Source organism: Lates calcarifer, linkage group LG24 (assembly GCF_001640805.2).
Source record: "Lates calcarifer isolate ASB-BC8 linkage group LG24, TLL_Latcal_v3, whole genome shotgun sequence".
In the NCBI taxonomy this organism is placed as follows: Eukaryota; Metazoa; Chordata; class Actinopteri; family Centropomidae; genus Lates; species Lates calcarifer.
The window spans coordinates 13,754,084-13,773,558 of record NC_066856.1 but is presented as its reverse complement, the minus strand read 5'-3'; the positions used below and the strand labels follow the sequence as shown (position 1 = coordinate 13,773,558).

The 19,475-nt window shown below is 41.6% G+C and overlaps 1 protein-coding gene across 1 annotated transcript in view; it reads left to right on the top strand.

Annotated features, from left to right (window-relative positions):
- Positions 1–19,475, top strand: part of ptprn2 (protein tyrosine phosphatase receptor type N2) — a 118,301-nt gene that overhangs the window by 81,622 nt on the left and 17,204 nt on the right. The window contains exons 12-14 of the mRNA XM_018695371.2: positions 10,830–11,045; positions 13,400–13,603; positions 18,549–18,696. Of these exons, the coding sequence (XP_018550887.1) occupies positions 10,830–11,045; positions 13,400–13,603; positions 18,549–18,696 (568 nt within the window). The remainder of the gene's footprint in view (positions 1–10,829; positions 11,046–13,399; positions 13,604–18,548; positions 18,697–19,475) is intronic.

The following is a 19,475-nucleotide window of genomic DNA, read 5'->3' as shown; positions in this document are numbered from 1 at the left end:
AGTTGTAGGGGTTGGACTGACTTCCTGAGTTAGGAATGTCAACAACTATGGCCTCCATACATCACGTCATAAATCCCAATTGCACAACAGCAGAAGTGCAAAGATAGACTTGGAAGCGAAGGGTACTATAATGTGCTTGTATTATATTCTGCCCTGTTGAAGCTTTAGCACTAAAAATACAATTCCCCTCTACCTTGTTCTAAGATTATGGTGGAATTTTAACTCTTTCCACAATTAAATACAGCACTACTGTACTCAGTTCATGCAGCTCTAGAAAAATAGTGTTTCAGAGGCTTTCAGATGGTATGTGGACCCAGGTGTGGAGAGGACACATCCTATTGAACTCATGAAGTCACTCAGTGCTCTCCTCTGAACACTACTCTTTGTTCCTTTACTGTCAGTCTCAGTATCAGAGTCTCCCAGCCCACTAAGTCTCTTGTGACTGGGGTTTCAATTATGAATGCTACCTTTGACTACCTCTGTTATTCCGCAGCAGCCCACATATCCCTGCCTGCCACCACTCATGTGTGACTTGATGTATTGTCTCACTGTTTTCCCCCCTTTCAAAATTAATTGCAGTTTTATCTCTCCCCAAGATAAAAAGGCCTGCCGAGAACATAATAGTCTAAAAGTAGTGTGGATTCTATTCAAACAAAACAATTAAAACCATGGTGTTTTCCTCACTGTTTTTGACTGTGGATGTGTTGGATGAGATTTTTTTGTGGCAGTTCTTCTTTTATCTCTTCACACAATAGAATGAAGTATTGCCTTCAATTACCTTTCCTGATTGGGTTGTGTTTTAGCAAACTCAGATCACATTCTGGACCTGGCCATTTTATTTGGTATCTTTTCTTGACTTTTCACCTACAGTAGCACTATCCTTCATCAAAAACTAATTACATCTTGAAAATAATTCTTGTCACTGATGAATGCAAATCTGAGTGTAATTTGCTCTGTCTCAGACCACAGTGCAAACATCCTCACTGATACTGAGTTGATTTTTGTTTAATTTTTAGGTTTGAGCACCATTTGCTAACTTAGTTTAATTAATTTTGGCTGACATTTTAGCAAACATGAACATTATCCTTGTCAGACATATTTATATTGTCAACACAGCTGCAGGTAGAGAGGCTTATTACTGTCAACTAAAACCATTTGGGAATTAAAACTGCATCTTAAACAAATTAAGAAAAAAGTTTAACTTAACACAGCTTTCACAAACATAGTTTCTGGAATTAACTAATCCAGTACAGAAAGGGAAGATCAGGGTGTAGATTTAAAGCAGCGCTTCAGCTTAAGTAGCCACTCAAAGGGGCTTTAGTGAGTGTTATTGACAGGAGAGAAAAAGGCCTTGGCAACATTTGATTGCAAGTTTTATTAATTGAGTGTTTGCTAAACCCCTCCCCCAAACAGTGATTGTGCAATCATAGCTTTGCTAACGTAACTAGGCACAGCAGGTCTGTCAAGTTTTGAATTTCACCTTGTTAAAGTGATGTGCCTGAGGCTGAGAGTCAGTATTAAAAACGTTTGGAGGGTGGTATCTTTTTTGTGTTTGTCTGCTCTAACATAAGCATTTGCATGTTGGGCTAACTAACTTAACCTTTAGTAGTAACCAAGTGTTACATCCAAGGCCAAGGAGCTCATCATTAACTAATGTCACATTTAAAAAAATAAATAAATAAAGCCCTGCTCATGACTATCACAACCACTTACTGTGTGGTAGCTGGTCCTGGATGCTATCAGAGTTTAGTGCAACATTAACAGCTCTGTCCTGCTTTTTATTGAATTTGTTTTTACACTCCAGCAGCCCCAACCATATACTTGAGATTGCGTAGTGTGTTTGCCAAACACACTGCTTAGTCCTCATACTAAAAGCCTTCTCTCTTGTTTTGTTAAAAGTGAAAACATACCATTTGGAAAAACAAGTATGTAAGCTGAGCTGCCACACTGGCTAGAAAAAATATCTGATCTTACATTTTTTCTTATGATACATTTTATACAAGAACTAACCAGCTCTACACTGCAATATAAGGAAAATGCTGTTTATTTTCTTCCACATAGATGATTAGTTGCTGGCTTTTTGCCCAGGACATGTAGCTCAAGCCTCAGTCCTGTAGTAACATACAACATATCTAGCCATCAAGTGCATGTTTAAGAGTCCTTTCACAGGCGTCTTGTTATAAAATTTGTCAGTCGCAAAGATTAAAAAGTCATGGAGTTAACTTTCCTCAGCTGATAAACTCTGCTGACAGAGTTGTCATTTCAAATCAACGGGTGCAGGCTAGAACTGAGAAGCTGCTTTTGTCTACCTCTGTCTGTTATCAAGGACCCATTGTTTAAAAAATTGCTAAGAATTTTGAGTGGTAAATCTGACACACTTATTATAAACTGAATATGTGCTTTTGGAGAATGAAAAGCTTGCAACAGGGGAGCAAACTATCAGTTGAATTGAAATGTACCAGAAAGAGGCAATGGCTGTGATGGCCATTTAGCACTATCTAGTGCAGATTACTCCATAATTATCATAAATGATAAGTAAAACTACAGCTCACACTGTGCATGCAAAGCAATTTCAAAGAGCACTAAATATGTATCACTTGTTGTCATCCTCATAGATTACAACAACATTTTCTATCACTTTACAGATATGGTGTGATTTCCTACTCCAGGCTATGACGCCACAGCACTGCTTCTTTTTGAAGTGCACATTGTTGTGCATGTGTGTGGGTTTGCCTCTCCGCTTTAAATATAGTCAAGATGACAGGCATAGCATTTACCTTGATGTTTACTGCTTTGAACTACTTGGCATGGGCAATGCCTGGGCTGGGATTCACATAAGAAAGAGGCCTATTTGAACAAGCTCATCTGGGGAAAATACCAGAATGACATGGCTGACACACACAGGGGCTTTGAATGGTTCCTCTCTGAAAAAGTGATGAGCATGAGACACAGCAATTCAAATGTTTCAAGTAAAACCCAGAAATGGGACCTTTTTTGTATCTTTGAACATCCTCCATTAGGAAACATGGTGTCTCTCTCTCGCACACACACCAAGACACAATGCATTTAAGACATTCACCTCACTGTCAGGTTTCTGCACCTTAAGTGAGGTTAAAAAGGGAGTTTAGACAAGAGAGCAAAGTGTCACCTTTTATATTTTCTTTCAGTATAAGTGCTATTTTGTGACTGGTGGGCAAAATCAAACTGCAATGTGCCAACTAGCAGTAAACCAAAATGCCATCATTGTGCTGTGAATTCAAACAGACTGACTTTCAAACCAAACTTCAAATCACTGCTTTCACAGATACAAGAGCTTTGTTTCATTATAAATGTTAAAGGATGAGAGTGGAAATAGAACACTTAAGAAGAAAAGAGTAAAAAGCCCCAGATGAGGCTGTTCCTACCACATATATCTTGTAATATCACTTCAGCAATAACAATAACAGCTGGTGTATCTGATAAAAAAAAAAAAAAAAAAATCTGAACACCCAAATGTGTTTTGTTTTGCATACATTTCTCTCTGCATTACAGTTGGAAGCTAATCCTCCAACACCTTCCCAAATGGAGCCACAGCAACAGTCTTGCTCAGATATTATTATGAATAATTTATTGCACCCCATTTCAAAGAGCTGAGCAGAAATCCCAACTATTTTTGGTGTATCTGTATCACACGTTAGTTAAGTCTGCAGGTACACACTGCAGCTGTTGGGTTTCTTGTGCAGCACTGTAAATGGCATTAGCCTCTCACTTGATATCATTTCAGTGTGATTGGTATGTGGACCAGTGGCTCGGTGTGCTACAGATAAGCATCCCTCCCTGACCTCTGCAGGTCTCCTCTGTTTGCTTAAATATATTACATGCTCCAACTTCTGTGTGTCCAGGTGAAGATGTCCAGCTAGTGAGCATGCAGGCGTGCACGCTCAGATGCATTGTGGTTGTGTGTTTTTGCAGAAACGATCTGCGAGTACCTGTGCATGTATATTCAGATTGCATTCACAGAGGGACAGACATGTAAATAAACTCAAAATCGTGCAGCCTGTAGGTGCAAGCAAATATCCAAGCAAGATATTGTCTCCTCGCATCTTTCCTCGGCTCACATGCACGGGAATCAGCCGGTGTCTCTGCTCTGCCATCTCAGGTGCTGCACTTGATCCTGACATTTGTTTAACATTCCTCGCCACCACCCCCTCCTCTCTCTCAGTGACACGGTGAAGTACCGCATACCTCCTTCTCTCGCTGTTTAAACACACTCGCCCGCTTTTCCATCTTTTTTTTTTATTAGAAATGTGAAATGTGTCATGGAGGCAAACACCGGAGCGGTGCAGGAAAGAGGACAGATAAGCCTTGCAGGACTTGTGGCGACTGTTCGAACACGTGTCACCCCGAGGAAGTACTTACTGGGGAAACACACAGGCGTGAAAGCATCTACGAATATCGCCAATGACCATAAGAGTGACTCCAGTATTTGACTGTTCATAGGTTTTTTTTGTTTTTGTTTTTTGTGAAGATGAATCGATGCACGTCAAAACCTCCCTGGTGTGATAACCATTAGCACCAGCCTCAATGGAGGATGTGACATCAGTTGTGAAATTGTGCTGTGCAGTGCGTAGTAGTGGCTGAAAAGTGTGAAAACGTGTCCATTTACGCAGAGTTCAAGTGAAGGAAAACAACAGGTGCCAAAGTCAGGCTTTTTTTCAAAGAGCAGGTAAAGATGGTGTCTGCTTCTTGACAGACGTTTTCTTTCTTCTCCTCCTCCTTTTTCGCCCACTGTGGCATCAGGGGAATACCCTTGTTTGGGATGAGTGTGGATTGAGATAGGGCTGACAGGTGGGTGACCAGGGTATCTCATATGTAAAAGAGTGAACAGGGCTCTCTTCCAGTTCACCAGAGAATGGGATAGATATGATCGTATGGTTGACTTAATGCAGGGACTGATTTTCTGGGGATTAACTTCAGGGGCCACTATTTTTTTTCCTTTCTGAGTAATAAAAACCACTCACTGGCAGTCGTGATAAAAGTCTCCCACCATGCTTAACTCCTGCATCCAACCTGCATTAGTGCAACAGCGGGTACTGCAGCCCGGTTCGAATGCTGCAAGATAAAACATTTTGCTTCTTGGACGACGGGTGGCTGGGACCAAATTTGATGCCCTCTGGCAGGCGAAAAACTGAATTTGGATTCTGAATAATTCCTGATAAATAGTATGCAAGTGTGCAGAAAGCGTGACCTGGAAAGTGTCACTCCTACGGTGGCTAAATGATGAATAAGGAAGGATCAAAGTTTAAGAAAACAGAAAAATTCACAACGTAAAATAGCAAAATGCACTGGAGATTTCAGTTGTGCAGCAGCATTATAAATTAGGCCTGGTAACAGTTTTGGGGATGCTATATTAAAAAAAATTGTTGAGTCAGTTTGAGTGTGTTCTGCTTCAGATTTCTGTCCCTGTGGGACCGCCTGTGTTGGCTCTGCTTTTTTAAATTTTTTTTTTTTGAAGGTGGGGTGGCGTCCGATGCGGCCGCGGACCCAGGCTGGACAGCGAGCTCGTTTTTGTTCTCCCCTTCACATTGCCAACTCCAGCTGTCACACAGAGGGACAATAGAGAAGAGGAGGGGGTGCTCTCTGAATGGGAAAAAATAAACTGGAGAGCCCCCCTCCCACCCCCCGTCACACAGCCACCCCCTCACCCCCACCCACCGCACCCCTCCTCCTCCCCAAGACTCGTCATCTGCATTTGACAGGACCCCCGTTCTCCTCTCTTCACCGCCCCTTTTCTTTTTCTTTCTCCTTTTCTCACCCTGTGCTCTCCATAATCCCCCTTTCTCTCTCTCTCTCCCTGCTAACTGCAGCTGTTGCTCTCCATTGGATCTTTTTTTTTCAGACTGATTGCTAATTAGGATAGCATTTTAGTGAGTTTTATCTTTAAAACTTGTTAAACTTGCAATTTTCCTCTCCTTTTTTCTTTATTCTGGCAGATCTTAGGGGGGGACCAGAGAAAAGACTTAGCCAATTATACACAATTTAGCTTTAGGCTGAGCATTTTTCAGACTGCACCCAATCTCCCATGCAGCATTCATATACTTTACAACTACTGTACTGTGTGGTAGCCTCTTATTATAGTGCTCACTTCAGCTTTGAATGCAGAAGCCTACTTTGAAGAATAGACTGCCCCATCTCCCTTATTCTGCTCACATAACTGAATCCCTGGGAGAGGGAGCAGAGGAAAAGGAGAGCCTGAGAAAACAGCAATTCACACACCAAACACAGAGACCCCTAGTAGCTCAACAAATGAGTGACTAGCCCTATGTCCATTCATATCGCCCCTCAGCCCGCAAGCCTATTAGCCAGGCATCGCTCCTTGAACATTCACTGTCGACAACATGTGGAGGCATCGCTATAGCAACCAGTGGATATGACATGTGCAATGGACGGGGACTCCTGAGCTGCTGAATATAAGGAGGGGCTCAGCCTTAACTAAATGATCGCAAAAAACCCAACCCCACCACCTCCCCATCTCTTTTCATTGGCACAGAGGCGCTGAAAGGACTCACTAGTGGGGCTTCTGCACATTCTTCCGAGGCTCGGAAAATCAGGCGGGCATATCCCACATTCTTCTCCCTTTTCTTATTCTCTCCGACTCTCTCCTCTTTTTTTCTTCCTCCTTCTTCTTTTTCTTCATCTTCGTGTTGAAGCCGCGGTCTTTTGTTGGCGCCGGGGGGACGCATGGGACCCTCGCAGGGGAACTTTTTTTGGAGAAGCGGACTGAGTGGGCGGCCGGTGGAGAGAGGGGGGAGAGACGCACAAACGCTTCTTGGAGCTGCGTCGAGGCGTCAGTGGTTAACCATGCTCTCTGGAATACAAGACGCAGCATCCTCCGTTTACTGCGAAATGTGCGCTCTGCCCCGCGACATGGATTTGGGTAATTATCTCCTGGCTTTGAGCGTGTGTCCGTCCTGTTTTTTTTTTTTTGTGCCATGTTCAGTGTGCAAGTTTTAATGCGACAAATGCGTTTTAAAAAAAAGGCGCCGCTAGGGATCGGCCTTGAAAACTTATGAACAATCACTGGGTTTGTTTCAGATGTGAATGAAAATGATTTTTAGTGCGGTGCAGAATATTGTGAGAGCTGTGGTTTCATTATGATTCTGCTGCAGATCGAAGCTCCCAAACCTTATGGGATAAAATGTGATTGAGCATCGAGGAAAATATGCATGCGGGTGTAGTTAATTTAAGCTTAGTTAAGCTTATCGACAGAATTTCACTGGATCTTGAAGCCGATGGTTTGCTGTGAGCACATCTGGCTACAGGGGACAAAGTTTGTGCGCAGGTTCATCCTGCTGGAGCCCGGCAGCAGCTTCAACTCATAAACCCTGAGAACTGAGCAGCTAAATCCGCTCTGTGTCTGCATAATTTATACTATTTTAATCATGCATTTAGTGGAAAAATATATCTGATTCTCGTTTTCTAATTTCAGACATTTTGCAGTTGGTTTTCTTATTTTATTCTGTTTTGTTTCATTCTATTTCTGGTATTTATTTTCACAGATGTAGACTAAGACATTTTATGTTGCACTTTTTATAATTATGCAGTTTAGTTACTTCATTTCTCAAATTAATAATTATTTCCATGTGTTTTTAGAGTTTTAAAATTTGTCTAAATAATAAGACAAACAATTTCTACCAGTATTGTAATTTTTTTTTGTAAATGTAGGGCACATGATGAAGCCAGCACTATTCCTCCATCTAAGAAAAATGCTTGGAAAACGTTGTGGCAGGGTTAAATATGGCATTTCATGTGTGATCTTTTTTGTCCTCACTCTCATTTTATTCCATGCAAACTGCTTTAACTGTAGCTGATTTTTATCCCTTTCAGATCTGCAGTTGTAGCATTTAAAAAAAAAACCTTGATGTAAGGTTGGTTGAGGTTTGGCAGTTGTGTGTTTAGGAGGATTTTCCTCTTGTACTTTTCAAAGGTATTGTGGTGCGAGTGAATGGACGGCCAGCCGCCCCCAACAACACCTCTCTGCCTGACCTTTCCTCTTATCATTTGAATAATCCAGAGCACCGAAATCCATCTGCCCCTTGTCTCCTCTTAGATTGGCTAATTCGCCAGACAGGGGCCAATATGAATAGAGGAGAGAAGAAGAAGGAGAAAGTCTGTTAGAGGCAGAGAGTAATAACTTCACTGAGTTTGGATCCTACACATATGAGACACAAATATCAGTCTTGAACATGCTGTTAAAGAGATCAAAAAAAAGTGCATTTAATTAAGTTTAAAGAGTGGATTTTGACTGGAGGGAGAATTCATAAGAGGGGTGGAAATTTGGTTCTGAAATTTCACTAAAAATTCCTGCCATAATATTTTGACATCAGATTAAAATCACATGTAAGTAGGAAAATATTTGATGGATGTTTTGATAGTAAAAATTAGTCTGCTTTATTTCAGTTTAGATTTTTATTTATTTTAAGCTGCTCTTATTCAAAATGGTTTAATTTAGCTGAAAGTGTTTGTGAATCCCAGAAATGTTTTATTTAATCTAGTTAAATCATATTTTTTAAAAGACAGACTCCAATTATTGAAAAATAAAATTATTACAGAAATAATAACCGAGGGGGGAAAAAGCTAATAGACAGAACTCTGCAGGCCCATGAACATAATCCTTAGCCTCACATCTCCTCCCCTTTTCTCCCTCTTTCTGTATCTCCTCTGGTTTCTATCTAACACGATTACCGCCTTCAAACACTCTTTTATGCTTGCAGTACATTTCAAGCCCGTTTGCTCCCACAGTGGAAATGCTTTTTATTCATTCCAAGGTGTTTACCTGAATATTTTTCAAAAGGATCCACAGATCATAGAAGGCCATGTCTTTAATTAACTTTGATTAACATTGATTTTTTTCTTTCTTTCTTTTTGGAATAAAGAAAAGATTGTATCTAAAGAGTATAGCTTGGGTTTGTCAGTTCTTGAAATAGGTTAAAGCAGGTTTGAACCGATAGGTCTATAGGGGGCACTTTGGTTTCAGAGTATTGAGCTGCTACACCGCTGTGACATGCTGTGTCTACAGTGTTAAATATGTTGAATCCTAAGTGAAAAGAGAGTTTTTCAGGCACCATATTTTCAGTTTTTTACTGTGCAATTATGTCAGAGATGCTGACAAGAGAAGATTTGCATTCTCAACAAGTACTCCAGCAAATGAAAATTGTGTTAATTTGTAAATGTCATTCCTGCTCATCTGTATGTTTATTTGATCACTGAACAGCACAGATGAGTCATTGGATCGAGGCCATTTCCCCCCTCTGTACTTGTATATGAGCCTCTTCAAACCTCTCAGTTGTTGTCTAACCTCTTAATGCTTGATTGAAACTACATCCTCGAGCCACAGCAATTACAATCAACAGCAAACTGTCGTCAGGCCCAGCAGAGTAATCGAAAAGACCTGGGCATCCACACCACTGCTAAAAACATTGGCAATTACGAACCACAAGGTCAAACCGCGTTGTTGCTGGTCTGAGGTGAAGTGTCTTGTTTTGAAAATGGTATAACAAGATGTAGCCATCCTTCAGCTAGCCCATTAGACCCCTCAGGCTAAATGTCAGAGCTTAGTTTTTTTTTCTCCCCCCTAAGTCATAGATTTGATTCACTTCACCCATCAATCTTTCAATATTGCAAGCAGACAATTAGGAGCCCGCTGATGTATTTGTGCACTGTTATTGATATTGCCCTTTTGCAGATGTATAGCTATTGGCATGTATGCAGCTGATAAAATTAGATCCAAAACTGTTGGAGAACTGGCTATTGCAGAACCACCTTGTTTTTCTGTCAGTCACACAGAGCAGTAAGAATTATTTATTTAGTAAAGTAAAGTGTACTGGGCAAATAGTATCTGTCTGTCTTTGAGAGTTAAATACAAAACTAACTTGGCAAGGTGTCTATATTTTATGCAATCAGCAAAGAAAATCTTTAACGGTAGCTACATTTGAGGTATCATTAATTATCCTTCCCAATTATTGCTCCTAATTATTGCTGTTATGCTTTCAAAATTCTCTGTATCAGTGAGGCCCAGGGGGAATTTATCATTACAGTAAATGGCCGTGAGTGGACCAGTTATCAACACGCAGGCCAATTCTTTAACCTGCACTGATAAAAATCTTTCAGATGATATTACAGCAAATTATAAACAGGTCTGCCATAGTGAGGCAAACACTATACCCTCCTGTTTGAATTAACATGCAGCATGGGTGTGATTATTTGAAAAGGCTTTTCTATTCAACTGGTGGTGGATGTATGAAGGTCCAGTCCTGGGCCACTTGTGTCTCTCCAGTCCTGGTAGCCATTAGCTGCACGGCTTGGGCCAGGGCCTAATCCAGCCAAACGCAGGACCAGAGGAGCTAATTAAGCACAAGCTTTTAGTATCCCAACCTCCTGTAGCTGCACAGTGCCAGCCCGCCCCATGCCAGCACTAAATGGGGTTGTAAATATCTATAGTGGGGCACAGTGTGGAGACAGCACTGGACAGAGGCTGGTAATAGGGGTTGACTGAGTTTGAATGCGTATTATAAGGCCAGTATTAGAGCTGGCTAATGAGTGGGGCCGGTCAGACGGTGGTGGTGGTGGGTGGTGGGTGGAAGGGAAAAGCGGGGAGGAAGTGGAGGTAGCTGTTGCATCCTCATTTTTTTCACTGGAAAGTCAAGACAGGTGAAAACTGATGCTCTGTAGACTTGATATGGCAGTTGCTGTAAATCAAAAATGACTTCATCAATCAGGGAAAAAAGACAAAGTGGCATCCTTTACTGCCCTGACGGTGTGTTCTCTCTCTGTTTGTGTGTGTCCTCCAGAGGGGCAGCCTGACCCAGATCCCCGTGGTGAAGGAGACCAGGGTGGAGTCAGGCCAGTTCCTACTGCTCTCCGTCCTCTGCATGCTCTTCATCCTGGTGGCACTGGCGGTGTCCGCCACTTTCTTCTGCGTGCGCCAGCGCTCGCACCTCCACATGAAGGAGAAGCTGGCCAGCCTGGGGACTGACACCAGTACTGATGCTACCGCAACCTATCAGGTTAGACCAGCCCCCGTCACTATGAGCCAATGAGAGGCCAGGACACTCAGCCAGCACTCTGCTATTGGCAGAGCTCATACCCTGTTCAGATACAGTTGATTATGTGATTGGTTTGTGAGAGTATATTTGTTGAAGTGTGTACATGTTTGAGTGATTCTCTTCTACCTGCTCTTATAATGGTTGTTAACTATTATGATGATGGTGATGTGCTTTTTTGATTAAATTAACTGTTTTTTTAATAGTGCAGTGCAAACATTGAAATGAGAAATCACTTGTTTTTGTTTATTCAGATCATTTTTTTCTTCATTATTTCTTGTATTTTTGACTTATTGCTCCACTAGATATTCACTGCATCCAATTATTCAGTGCTCACCCTCGCTTGAGAAGTGTGTGTGTGTCTGTGTGTGTGTGTGAAAGAGAGCGAGACAGGGGAACAGGCCGGCCGCTGTGACCTATTCCCACTGTTTCTCCAGGGCCACGGGCAGCCTGGGCTGTATTGATTTTCAGCGTTGGGGCTCAGCTGTGCCCAGCGTGGCACTCAGAACACATTTATCTGCATGTCGCGTTAACATTTTCAATATTTAATCAGGTTTTCACAGGGCTGCTCTCCTATTACAAGCTGGAGGTGTTACAGTGTTATAACAGTGGCCACAGAGAAGCAAAAATACAAAAGGAAAATGCCCCTTTCCCTTTAGAAATTAATATCATATCCAGTAGCATTGATATTATTTGATTATAATACATTTCTGTTTAAAGTGGCCATCATGTTGTGATACAGTGCAGATTTTAGGTTATGTGTGGCACCTGTTCTTTCTCAGTATATCGTTAGGGATGGGATAACTGCTCTGTCAGGCAGTCATGTGGGTGTGTTCTCCATGTCTGACAGATACAGTTGTTCTGGGAGAGCTGTTTGCAGTGGGAGAGAGATATTGTTAGATGGCAGAACAGACTGTAGACATTGTTTCCTCTTGGCCTGTTTTCATTCTTATTAGCAGTCTGAAGGGGGGGGACTGTAACTCCCATGACCTGTGCTCATCTCTGGGCTCCACGTGTCTCTCCTCTGGCCCTCTTTGTTGCTAACCGCATCCCCCCCCTTCCGGCTGCTTCTGGGACCGTTTCTCGGCTCCAGTACAGCACAGCGCTTTTGCAGAGATGTTGAGAAGAAGGATGAATTATGAGGTGGACCTGGATATTGCCCCGAGGCCAAGGCCCAGGGCACCGCTTCATGGCTCTAATCATTAAAGTCTGACGGCGGGAAAGCTGATCCAAGACCAGGGCTTAGAGAGGCCTGTGCTCCAGAGGGAAATATCACTATGATAGATCATGAGATAGCATGTGCTTCCACAAGGCATTTTCTCTGCCCTGCCCTGCCCTCGCTGTTATTAATTGAGTATGGATATGAATTCTGTGGAGATGACTGGCTTTGCCTTTCCAAATCCAAACATGGTGGTTACAGATTATGAATTTAACATAGAAATACTAAGTGTAACCACACTTTATGGAGGGAATCAGGCAAAGTGTGTGACTGTTAATCTGTTGGTGTGTTTATACATGTATATGTAAATGTGTAAGATTGCACATTTTTTACTCTCTTTTTCATTTTGTATATACCAGAGTAGATAATGCCTAGTCTTCGAATTTTTGACGCCCTGTCTCTGCACTGAGACATGATGGGAGAAAAGCTGAGTCATTGTCTTCGTAGGAGTGTTTTTTTAATTTTTTTTTTTTTTTAAGCAAATCTCAGACACCTGGATATATCAATCAAAACAGAGAATTATACTTTACAATTGTGCCAATGCATTTTTTATCTCCTTTGGTTCTGTGTGGTTATATACACTGATACTGGAAATCATATTTGATTGATAGATAGCGATGTTTCATCTTTGGATCCAAATTCATTTTCCCCCAAAATATATATGTGTGGTGATTTATTGCAGGATTTTGCTGTGAAAGAGCATGGGGTTTTTTTTCCACGACTAAAAGATCCATTCTTAAACAATGACGATGGTTGCTGTGTGGCAGCCAGGTGCGACGTGCTGAATTTATTCTATAAATCGTGCAGGGTTCCTGAACCATGTATTTTTGACATAATTAGTATAAGCTCCATAATCCACAAGGATAAGCCATTAATCTACAGACAAGTGAGGACAGATCAAGTCAGCCTAGATACAGGATTTTACAAGGTGCATTTACAGAACTCAGCCCTCTAAGAGCAAGGATAAGCACATAACATACATAAAACTATTGTCATGTGCATGAAAAGAAGATAAATACATGAAACCTTGCAAGAAGCCTGGGAAAAAACACATTTTTGATGATCCAGTGCTTCACCATCGTCTCCTCTAATCCCCCAGGAGCTGTGTCGCCAGCGAATGGCGATCAGGACGTCAGAGCGCGTTGAACGACCAGAGACTCTGCGCCACTCGAGGCTCAACAGTGTGTCATCCCAGTTCAGCGATGGCCCCGCGGCTAGCCCATCAACCCGCAGCAGCACCTCCTCCTGGTGTGAAGAGCCAGTGCCATCCAACATGGATATCTCCACTGGTCACATGATACTGGTAAGGAGCTTCCTTTGACTTTTGAAACAATGTAGTGATCCATGTGGTATAAAAAGTGGCAAGAGAAGAGAGAAGGTTGAATAGATGGAAGGTGGTTGAGGTTGGTTTGTTGTCGGGCCCTCGGAGAGTATTTGTGGTTCTTAGCATCTGATTATTACAACTAAACAACCACAACATCTCATCGTGTCTGACTGACTGTGACCTTAACCTGCCATGGTGGGTTTAGTGTAGTTTGGGAAACTCAAACTCTTGTTTTTGATAAGAATTACATTAGGTCAGGCTTGTGTACAAAGGCATCGATTTACATCAGTGATCCCCCAACAGGTATACTTGTACCCCAAAGGGTACTTCTGCACTTCCTAGGGGATGCGTGGGCTGTGGAGTTGCCAAATTAATTTGGAAAAAATAGATATTAGGATTTGATTTCAAAAACATATATCCACATATTCAGTCAGCTGATGATACACCATGTGTGGAAGTCAAGGATATCTGAAAACTAAGTAGTTAGAGATGTTGAAATAGCTAAAAGTAATGGATTAACAGTGTACAACGTCTGCAACTCCAAGAGGTATGTTTATATAGGTAATAGTATTAAACAGCATCCATGTTAAAATTAATTCATATGAACACATTTGGAACATTGGTTGGAGTTGATGAGGGGGTACTTCAGTTCATATCTAATGGTCTGTAGGTATACGTCAGATAGAAAAGGTTGGGTATCACTGATCCACATAGGAATAGGCTTTTCAGATATCTAGTGAGCTTACATTACAGTGTATGCTTTAAAAACTCCCTGTGTTTATGAGTACACTAGGCTCTGTGCTGAAAACCAACAGCTTGATTTCTCTCTGTTTATCTGTTTGGATGTGTCTCTTTTTCATCCCTCTCTCACCTCATTCCCTTCAGAACCCTGTTATCTTTGGGGGTTTTTTTCATCACTCTTCCTGCTGTTTTTCTCCCTCTTGCTTTATCTTTCCTCTGTTGTCTTCATTTTTTTTCCTCCAACTTTTTCCTCCCTCTACTGTGTCATTTTCTCTCTTTATCATTCCGTCCCGCTTCTCTCCCCTCTGTCATTTTCATCTTTTACCCCCTCCATCTCTCGCACTGCTGCAGCAAAATGAGGCAGACATTGTTTTGCGTGATGAGACCTGCTCAAAAGTGAAATATCATTACACCATCTGATTGTCATTTGGATGTTTTAGAAATTTTGCAAGGTGTTTTTTTTTCTGAGGGGGGGGAAGGGGTGGTGGGCTGGAGTGGAAAAAGCTTTTGGTTGCCAACGTGTCCACAAACACACAATGGATTGTTTTAATTTTGCACAAGTTTCGCTTCATTCATTTGAGACAAGCTTGATAAAAGAGATGGATAGATGCCTTGCAGTGTTTCCATTAATGGAGAGAGCATTCATCACACTGCAAGTCTAGCTTTTATATTGGGAGGCTATAATGAATGAGAGTGAATCTGAGTAATGCCTTGTATTGGTGGTAATAGATGGGTTTTGTTGCACTCGTCAAGGCTTGTTTGTGAAACCCCTTTTGAAAACATCGACAATAGAAGAGCATTTAGCCCTGCAATAACAAAAGAGCCACTGTGAATCATTTCTAGGAGCTGTTATTATTAGCCCCAATTTCTTCACAGCACAAACGCAGTCATTACAATGTAGAAAGGTAAAACACACAGGGACCTTTACTTCTCTTTCATGCCATGATTGACATGGAGATGTCCTATAGGGGTTCTTCTTTAAAATTCCAGCGCCATCTCACATGAAGCCATGTGTGAGATTGCCTTGTTATCACTGATCTCAGACCTATATTTTCCCATCTCTGCTCTCCTCTCCTCTCATCTCCCCTCTCTTGCTCTTTGGAGCACACACCGTGTGGAGAAGGATGATGAATACCCAGCTTTCCAAAGCACACATGCTGGGGGTCCTTTTTTTTTTTTTGGAGGTGATCACCCCTCACACACACACACATACACACACACACACACACACACACACACACACACACACACACACAACCTACTATGCTACAGCGAGAGTTTGGTGCCATCAGGATAAATGAACTACGATGTTGCGCCCCACTGTGCGGCCCACCTCAAGCCTTAAAAAGTCTTGCATAACGACTTCCAACTTCAAAACTGAAATTGGATGCCTCTGTGTGCTGAGTCATCTGCTGTGTTTTTTCAGAGCTTTGACACACCTCTGCTGTCTTACATTTTCTCTCTTCTCTCTTGCCTTTTTCAGCTGCAGTGTGGTGCTAAAACGGTGCAAACATTACCGACTAAATGATTAAAACGCCAAAAACTGTTACCACATGTAACATGGAAGCATGTGTTTCCATGTGGCTGCATGTATGTGCTTATTGCTGCAGTACTGGGTGCTTTCAGCACCATGGACAGCACTTCACATTCACCAAACTTGCTTTTTCCTCTAAAATGCAGCAAAACACATCTGTCCTTATTCCCCTGCTTTCCAAAAACAGGGTCAAAATGTTGATACCGATTGTTCTTGTAGTGTTCCTTTGGCTTAATCACATCTCCCTTGAAAAAAGAAAAAAAGAAAAAACAATAATTATGTAGCTTGAGGCTCTTTTTCATTATGTTGAGTAGTTATTGTTCTTTTTTTAAAAATGATAAATTATTTGTTCAAAAAGAAAATAGACTCATGCAAAGGAAAATAGCCACTGACTCATGCAACATGTTCTGCCCTCAGTGACTTTTACTGGCAATTTTAAATTCAGTTTATGACTAAAAAATACAATTTTCTGTTCCATTTAACGCAAAACAATGTGTTCTTTTCATCTAGCTATCATTAGTCACATAAATACATACATATTAATACCTTTTTTCAACTCTCGCTGCTGTTTATCATATCATAAAGCTCCCTGTACAAACTGTTACCAGTATTGTTCGGTTTAATTTGACTGCGGAGCTTGACAGTAATGTGTTACCTGTTGTGTCTGGCTCCCCTGGTCCTCCCTTCATCCTGATTTCACCCATCACCCTCTGCTGCCGAGGAGACTGCTTAGGAAGGATTAGACATTGTTTCCCTGACACCCAGGCCTCCCATCCCAAGCCTCTGATTGGCAGACATAATCCCCCCATTCACTAAACCTTCGTTACCCTGTCTCTGGAATACGCCATGGTCCACTGCCTCCCCCTAGAAACGGGAGGGCTTGATAAGGGCCTGCTGGCTGCATTGCATTAAGCTGCAAAAATATGAATTTGGAATGCAATCGATTCAGGGCATCGTTTGAATAGGAGGGGATGCAATTCAGAGTGGATGTATCAAGTACATGGAGATGTAATATTTGTATGGGAGGTGGAATGCTGTCAGGCTGGCAAGCAGAGAGTACTTGTACAGGGTGACAAGAGCATAGTGGTGACAGGCTCTGTCAAGTGGCCATAATGGCATGCTGTCATTTTCCCGGGTAGACAGCACTGTGTATTTGCGTAGGCGATGCACAACAACACACATGCAAATATACGTGTGCAGCCTGCCATTAGAATTGACATTAACTAGATTTTTTTTTTCCATAATTGAGTTTTTTGCATGCATAAAATTAAAAGTTCAAACAGGGATGGTTCAAAGTATAACAGCAGAAATCTACTGTACTATTTCAGAAACATTCCTTTATGTCAGTAATGGGTTCAGATAGAACACACTGTGCTGTCGTGTTCTCTCATTATGCAGCTGCATTAATCACAAGAGTTGCTTTTTCTGTTCTCTGTGTGGCTTTTAAGACCTGAGTGGCACCTTTGGTACCATATCTAACAATAAACTTTGATTTCCATTGTCTGTAGGATTCGTAATGTTCTTATAAGCCATCTAATATCCTTTGCATGCATGCAGGAGACGTCTGAATTCATGAGCCATCAAAGGGTAATTGCCTATTATGTGTTGGACAAGCTTATTTGTGATTATCATCTAGGTAGGAATTATATATATTCTGCAAAGACTTGGATTTCCCTTTTGACAGACAGGAGTGAATAAGTCGGATGTAACAATGGAGTGTCACCTCTCTGCTCAGCCTACCTATACTGCCTTTAATATGGGATAAAAACCGGGCACATCTGGGTATCACTTTCATTGTATTAGCCAGCTGATCCCTGACATCAGTTTATGAGTCTGTAATCTTCTGCCTCACACAATAGCGGACTAAACCATTTAACCCCATCGGGAGGGGAGCCATGATACAGGAGAGAAAGCGAAACACGGCACCACGCTAAAAAAGAATCATCTTGCCAGCTACAGCCTCTAAGCTCCATAAGACTTGCCCTGGTTTGGGAGAATACACACACACACACACACACACACACATATACACACACAGGCCTATACCCCTCCCCCTTCTCTTTTTCCATCTTTGTCTCTCTAGCGAATTCAATTTTGTCTTCTCCAAGCGAGGGCTTAAATGCAGACAATCTTATCAGTGGCTGTGCAAGCAGTGAGGGACGTGATTGAAACACCCCTGAAGTATTTCCAATGCAGACAAACCTTTCAGGAGTCTTAATTGTGTGTGATTTTTTTTTTCTTTTACTCAGTCAAACACACACGCACAAACACACAAAAACGCAAACATTAGCGCACCTTCCCCACCTAGATCCTCCGCAACCTCCTCCTCACCCAGTTGTTATGCTATACAGCAGCTTAAGACAATAATGCACCATGACACCTGATCACAGCTTTAAAGGAGAGGTGCTGTTGTCAGGGGTTTAGTGTTTTGCTCCAGTTTATTTATTGGTTAGCTCATATTGAGAAAACACAATGGAAAAAAATAACAACAGCCTATCTCCTGCCAGCTCTGATAAAATAATGGTGAATTATTTCAGGTTTCCATTAATCAAATGCAAAAACAGCCATATTTAGAGATTCAGTCCTCTTTCACACGATTTTGGCTTGTCCTTTGAAATGGCGGCTAAGGTGCTCCCTGTTGTCCCATAGTCATACATGGAGGACCACTTGAAGAACAAGAACCGTCTGGAGCGCGAGTGGGAGGCCTTGTGCTCCTACCAGGCAGAGCCCAGCGCCTGCAGCGTGGGGCAGGGAGAGCAGAACTCCAAGAGGAACCGCTCTGATGCCGTGGTCGTATGTGAGTCCATTCAGAAGTCCATTTAATTTTTGGGTTTTTTTGGGGCTGTGAGAATGCTCCCAGGTTACAGCAATATCCATCAGTGTTGTTGATATGCTTCAAAGAAATACATAAAACCAGTTGGATAAAGAAGCCAAAACACTGTAGAACATATGTTACCAAAAAATTATCAATACAACAAGTTTTTCTTGAAAACCAGTAGAGGTCTCGTCTGTTGCATTAGGGAGTGTTACTCATCAGTTATTCAAATCATTTCTCTTGTAAAAGTGGACCAACAACAGGGCATAAATATAAGCACTGTGTTGCCTTAATATATGTTTCTGTTATAGGTATGCGAACCATTCAAAGGTTAGGATAAAATGGAAAAACATTACATACACTAACTCTACCTCTTTGTTGTTTAACTCTTAAATAATACCTTCTTTTTCTTACTTTGATGTCTGCTCAGTTATATGAATATGAGAACTACAGAAGATTTAAAGTCAGGTTTTCATTGACTTTAATTTGAAGCAAATGTGTTTAGGCAGACTGGAAACAGATTATATGAATCTTGCAATAGTTTCACTTGTTTAAAAAAAGGTGTGTGGGGGGGGGATTTTAAGGCTCACAACTTCCAGACTTCTTAAGATAAAATATTTTATCATTATTTCACAAGGAACATTCCTTATTGAAGGTGAAGCAATTCAGGACTTCAGAATAGTGAGTGTGTGTATGATGAAAGCCTGGTGAAATTGCAATCCCTGCAGCCTTTGCACTTTCATTTTCCTCTGTTGCTGCTC